Source organism: Malus sylvestris, chromosome 5, assembly GCF_916048215.2.
Source record: "Malus sylvestris chromosome 5, drMalSylv7.2, whole genome shotgun sequence".
NCBI classification, from domain to species: domain Eukaryota; kingdom Viridiplantae; phylum Streptophyta; class Magnoliopsida; order Rosales; family Rosaceae; genus Malus; species Malus sylvestris.
The window spans coordinates 26,089,746-26,095,901 of record NC_062264.1 but is presented as its reverse complement, the minus strand read 5'-3'; the positions used below and the strand labels follow the sequence as shown (position 1 = coordinate 26,095,901).

Genomic DNA, 6,156 nt, shown 5'->3' with positions numbered 1-6,156 from the left:
AGTACTCAATAGAAAGTGTTCGGAAAATTCTCTAAAGAAATTGGCCATTAACTGACTTCAAAATTTTGCAAAAATTTGCGTAAAGCACTTGAAGGGAGGCCCTATCCCATATGCCCCTTTCTCAACTTTCTTCAAAGAAATTGTGCTAATTAACTTGAAATATTCGCAATTTTGTCTGTAAAACGCGTAAAGGAGCCTCATCCCATGTGGCCCCATTTTATATACCAAGGGGATATAAGGGGATGCAGAAGATTAAGAATCCAAAACATAGTGAATTGAAGGATAAATGCCCTATTCATAAGGGAAATCCACCATCTCTCATAATCAGGCTAAACTCTAGTTTACCGAAGCCAATTTGGGAGGTGTGTGTTTTCTATCTCAAGGTTTGCTAGTTCATTTTCAAATTTTTTAGTTTGCTTTTATCTTTAATTGAAGATTCGTGACATTTCATGTTATCGTGATATATTAGACTAATAATCAAAGGATATACAACAAGTACATAATCCTTACATCTTGTCTTTGTTAATATTAAATTTCATTAGATTCTCTACTGATCAAAGCTGAAACCAATGGTGGAACAAGACAATCCAATATTATATTTCTAACAAAATTTGGGGGTGACATGTGAGTTTTGATTAGTCAGCTTTAATTAAAGCATATATTTAAAAGAAATTTTTAAGGTAGTAGCATTTTTTTATGTATGTGAAAGTGAATAAGCCTTGTCTCTCCAAATTTTTAATTTTTGTCCTCCTGGGAGCGTCTGTAACTTTGTGCACAAACCCAATAAGGAGAACAATTTCAATTTTTTTTATGGTAAACTTTGATCTAGTTTCAGGTGCAACTGATTCTCTTTCTGCTATCTGATCTAAGAGATAGAGGGGATGGAGTTGATTGGGTTCATTCAAGTTTTCAACATCATCATCATCGCCATCGGGACGCTGTTGTACATGTGCTGCAGACCATTTTCTTCTTCGTCTTCTGCGACTGATTCTGCTGTTGTTGATTCTGCTGCTGTTGCTGATGATGACGATGCTGATATCCCCCCATGTCAAGAAAAGTATGATGTGTTTATCAGCTTCAGAGGTGAGGACACCCGCCGTACTTTTACCAGCCATCTTCACGCTGCCTTACTTGCGAAAAAAATCACAACCTACATTGATGACAAGCTTAAGAGAGGAGATGAAATCAAACCTGCCCTTCGAAAAGCAATCGAGGAATCCGAGCTTTCGGTGATCATTTTCTCAAAAGACTACGCTTCCTCCGCTTGGTGTTTGGATGAGCTTGTGCATATCCTAGAATGCAAGGAAAAACATGGCCAGTTGGTTATACCCATTTTTTACGACACCCTTCCATCGGATTTACGAAAACAACGGGGGAGTTATGCACTTGATCTACTTGAACAACGTTTTGAGAACAATATCGACAAGGTGCGCAAGTGGAGGGATGCTTTGACAAATGCAGCAAATATATCTGGCTTTGATTCAAAAAATTATGGGTAACTAACTAATTCTTTAACTTGTATTATATTATAAATTTTCTTTAAACTTGTGTTGATTTTATTTGTGCTAAGATTTTGTAAGGTATATAGATTTAAGACTAACTATTACTTTCCTACATAATTATACATATATATATGCCAGGACGGATGCTGATTTGGTTAAGAAAGTTGTAGAGGATATTTTGACCAAATTGTGTCACGAATCATCATGCGATTTAGAGGGCCTGGTTGGAATTGAAAGCCGCATCGAGCAAATTGAATCGCTATTAGGCATTCATTCACAGGACGCTTGCATCAGTGTGGGTATTTGGGGAATGGGTGGTATTGGCAAGACCACCCTTGCTGAAGCCGTATTTAACAGACTCTCTTCTAAATTCGAAGCCTGTTGTTTTCTTAGAAATGTTAGGGAAAGAGAACAAAAAGATGGGCTAGAACACTTGCAAAATACACTTCTCAGTCATATATTAAAGGAAGAAGGTCTATCCATAGGATCAACTTTTGTTCGGGATAGGCTTAGCCGTACAAAGGTCCTCATTGTTCTTGATGATGTGCGTGATTCAATGCAAATGGAAGGTTTAGCTGGCAATCGTCTTCGGTTTGGCAATGGAAGTAGAATCATCATCACAAGTAGAAATAAGGGCACACTTAGGCAAACCGTTGAAAAGGATAAAATCTATGAGGTTGGGAGATTAAATCCAGATGACGCTCTTCAGCTCTTCTGTTCGCGTGCTTTCAAGAATACTCGTATAACAGATTATAAGGGGTTGGCAGAAAAGGTGATGCATATTGCCGGAGGCATTCCTTTAGCTCTTATACTTCTGAGGTCCTCATTCCTAAATTGCAAGAGCAAAGCAGACTTGGAAGATGAATTGGACAAATTGAAACAATTTCCTAATGAAAATATCCAGAGAGTGTTGAGACTAAGTTATGATGGATTGAGAAGAAATGAGAAGGAGATATTTTTGGATATAGCATGTTTTCATAAAGGGCATGGTGTGGATGAGGTAAAACAATTGTTAGATGTTCGTGGATTCTCTGCGACGGTCGGAATTAGAATTCTCAGTGATATGTCTCTCATATCAATTGGTTCAAGATGGGGACGAGAAACCATAGAGATGCATGATCTGCTTGAAGAAATGGGAAGGACAATTGTTCAGGAACAATGTATTGAAGATCCCAGTAAGCGGAGTAGGTTATTCAACGATAAGGATGTTTATCATGTATTGAAAAGTAACAAGGTAAGAGTCAAATGAATTCAATTTTTTTTTTTTCTTTTCTTTTCTTTTTGTAGAAAAAACACATGTGAGTCACATCTTTATTAGAGATTAATAGAGATTGTACAATTGATTGTGTAATTATATGGAAAGAGTAGCGTTTTTGCATTTATAATAAAAAAGTCAGATTCTTAAAAAAAAAAAAACGTTTTTGCATTTATAATAAAAAAGTAGATTCTTAAAAAATAAAAAAATTAATTTGATTGAATTTTTATTGTGTTAGGAAGTCTTTGGAATATGAACAAATGTTTGTTTTTTTAAGACAAGTAGAGGAGGATACAATTATGTTGGATATTTTACTACACACTTGTACATCATTACCATCGCAAATACTCTAAATTATTATATAATGTTGTAGAATTCTTTTTCCAAATGCGCATTACATTTTAACATGTTGAAAAGATATACATATATTCACATTTAAACTTTCTTCTTATTGTCAGGAAACTTCAAATGTTGAAGCCATATTCCTTAATTATTATAACATTGCAGAGCGACCATTGAAACGTATAGACTTCAAACTGATGTCTAACCTAAGATTGCTAATTGTGGATGGTGGCTACAAGATCAATGCTTCTCTAGACCTTCCCGATTCTCTTCGTTATCTTTACTGGCCTAGATATCCAATGAAATCTTTGCCGTCAAATTTTTGTCCGGAAAATCTAGTTGAGCTTCACATGCCCAATAGCAAAGTTAAGAAGCTTTGGAAAGAAGACCAGGTATATTATATTATATGCCTATTTTAATTCTTGTATAAAATCAAGTGTAGAAATTATATTAATTCTTTATATTTCTATTTACTCTTGTTACAGAGACTTGTCAACTTAAAAGTGATCGATCTGTCGCGCTCTACAAATCTAACTGAAGTTCCAAGTCTTTCTGGGAGTCTAAAAATTGTGAACATAAATCTCTGTGGCTGTGAAAGTTTGGTTGAAATTCATGGGTGTTTTCAACATCTTGACAAGCTTACTCGTCTTGATCTTGGAGACTCGATCAGTCTCAATTATCTTCCAAAGATGCCAAGAAATATTAAATACTTGGATTTAGAAGGCAGTGGTATAAAGGAGTTGCCTGAATCAGTGTGGTCTAATGAAAATATTTCTTACTTGAATATAGGTTATTGCTATTACCTTGAGAAACTTCCAAGCAACAGTTGTAAGCTGAAAGTATCTGGTAGTTTTGATCTATATGGCTGCATATCTCTTCGCGAGTTTTCTGAGCTTCCCAGGGATATAACTAAGTTATCATTGGTTCGTTGCAGCAGTCTTGTGAGTCTACCAATCAACATTTGGAAGTTGAAATATCTCAAGGAACTCAATCTCGTTGGGTGCTCTGAACTTGAACATTTCCCAGAGATCTTGGAGCCAATGAAACATTTGGTGTCTCTTCGTTTGGAAGGGACGGCTGTACAAAAGCTTCCTTCGTCATTTGGAAATCTAATTGGGCTTCAAACTTTAGACCTTAGTGGCTGCAAGCACCTTAAGGTTGTCCCAACAAGTATCTACCGTTTAACCAAACTTCAACGTCTCAACTTTAATGCCTGTCGGGAACTTGAAAAATTGCCTTACAGCTCTGTCGGTTTTCTCTCTTTAGAGAAACTAAATCTCAGCAACAGCGGTATATTGGAAATCCCTGATGGTCTCGTTTGCTCAACCGCATTGAAATATTTGGGTCTGTCTGGAACCAAGATTAGGAGCATACCTGCAAGCATCAAACAAGCTTCTCGATTGTCTACACTCAACATAAACAACTGCAAGTGGCTTCAATCTTTGCCAGAACTCCCAGTGCAATGTAATGTTGAAGCTGAAGGCTGCACGGCGCTGATGAGAGTGGCAAGTTCAAGAAATAAGACTGAAAAACAGGCAAGGCTCTTATTATTTTAGTATTGTTTATACATTATAAAGCGCAATGTAATAGAAAAGTGTGTAATACCAAGTTTGTTATCTTTGATCAAGTCCAGCAGCATCTTGATATTCGCCTTTATAACATAAACTTAGACATTAATTAATACGCCAGACTTAAGGCAAGGTAAATATCTCACGACCAAGCGCGATAGTTTGAACATTCGACACCATAAAATTCGCAATGGTTCGATGGCAGAATTGCAAGGAGCGAAAAATATGAATGACCCAATTGGACTAACACCGGCAAAAAACAGTGTTCTTGTTTGAACAAAAGAAAGATCAGCAGAACAAATTTTATTAAGGGGGTAAAATATTACAGCAAATTAAGGTCGAAAAAAGAAAGGCACAGCCCCAGTTTAATAATACAATCATAAAATTTGTAACAACGATAAAACTATAGGGGTCTTCGCTTCAATAGGACTAGGAACATTCCTAAATTACGGAGAAAAATTATAAGCTAAAGGAAAAAAAGAATGAAGACAAAGCGAGATGCATATACAAAGAAATGAAATACAAAAGACACATTACAGGCACAGTGATTTCAAAGCATAAAACTTGGCCACGGCCCGTAACACCCACGATAGAAAGGCTTGGAACGGCGAATAACAGACACTAAAACGAAGCAGAGCAACTACCTGGCTAAAATGCACTCCAATGATCAGAGTCTTTTTTGGAGTCTCCAATGACGTCCGGAAAGGCCCTGAAGACCCAAATGGGTCCGAGTCTCTTCTTGGAGTGAATGATGTCCTAGATGGAGAGGACCGAAATGCGTCCAAGTCTCCTCTTGATGTTTGACTGTCAATGATGTCCTAAATGGCGCTGCTGAAAACCCAAAAAAATCTGATTCTTTTCTTGGAGTTTGACTGTCCAGTGACGTCCGAAATGGACCTGAAGATCCGAAGGGGTCTGAGTCTCTTCTTTGAGTTTGACTGTCCAGCGATGACCTAAATGGCGCCGAAGAGCCAAAAGGGTCTGGGATGTCATCAAATGTTGGAAAACCATTACCCTGATCAAAATCTCTACTGCTGCGCATAGAATCAAATCTTCCGAGTGTTTCTGGTTGAGGAAAAAATCCAGTATCTTGTGTGCTTCTGAACGAATCAAACCTAGAGAAGGTGTCAAATGAAGTTTCTGAGCTATCCTTGTACCTTGGCGGTGAATACCCTGAATTGAAGGCTAAGAGTGGTGTGCTAGGAACAGAATCGTCGAAAGTAAAAGGGCGGCTCTTTTGGGAAAAGCCACCACCTTGTGATGACCCAGTCCTGATAGGGTTGAGGCCGAACTCCCCAGGGCCGGAAAAGTAGTGATCCTTATTACTCTCCTGATCCATATCCTACATCAGACACGATTAAGAGCAGTTCCAGCACAATCAGCATGCCAGCAATAACAACAAATATAAAACCACAAAAACAGAAAGCTTGAAACTGCTACGTAACCGACATGCTATTAGAAAAGAAAGCGGATTTACAAGTTCCTGCAT

The 6,156-nt window shown here is 37.6% G+C and overlaps 2 protein-coding genes across 11 annotated transcripts in view; one reads left to right on the top strand and one right to left on the bottom strand.

The window, feature by feature from the left end:
- The first annotated feature begins 715 nt into the window (after nt 1-715).
- LOC126621286 (disease resistance protein RUN1-like) overlaps nt 716-6,156 on the top strand; it is a 34,586-nt gene continuing 29,145 nt past the window's right edge. Inside the window, exons 1-4 of one of the 2 annotated variants that reach the window (XM_050289708.1) lie at nt 716-1,495; nt 1,641-2,736; nt 3,216-3,491; nt 3,585-4,342. In XM_050289708.1, the coding sequence (XP_050145665.1) occupies nt 882-1,495; nt 1,641-2,736; nt 3,216-3,491; nt 3,585-4,342 (2,744 nt within the window). In that variant the 5' untranslated portion in view covers nt 716-881. Of the gene's footprint in view, nt 1,496-1,640; nt 2,737-3,215; nt 3,492-3,584; nt 4,727-6,156 lie in introns of those variants that run through there. The other variant, XM_050289707.1, reaches the window with a different exon arrangement.
- Nucleotides 4,956-6,156, bottom strand: part of LOC126621284 (uncharacterized) — a 47,099-nt gene continuing 45,898 nt past the window's right edge. For 3 of the 9 annotated variants that reach the window (XM_050289700.1, XM_050289699.1, XM_050289693.1), the window contains one exon: nt 4,956-6,009. In XM_050289700.1, coding sequence (XP_050145657.1) covers nt 5,335-6,009 — 675 coding nt within the window. In that variant the 3' untranslated portion in view covers nt 4,956-5,334. The remainder of the gene's footprint in view (nt 6,010-6,156) is intronic. The other 6 variants (XM_050289704.1, XM_050289695.1, XM_050289694.1 and 3 more) reach the window with 5 other exon arrangements.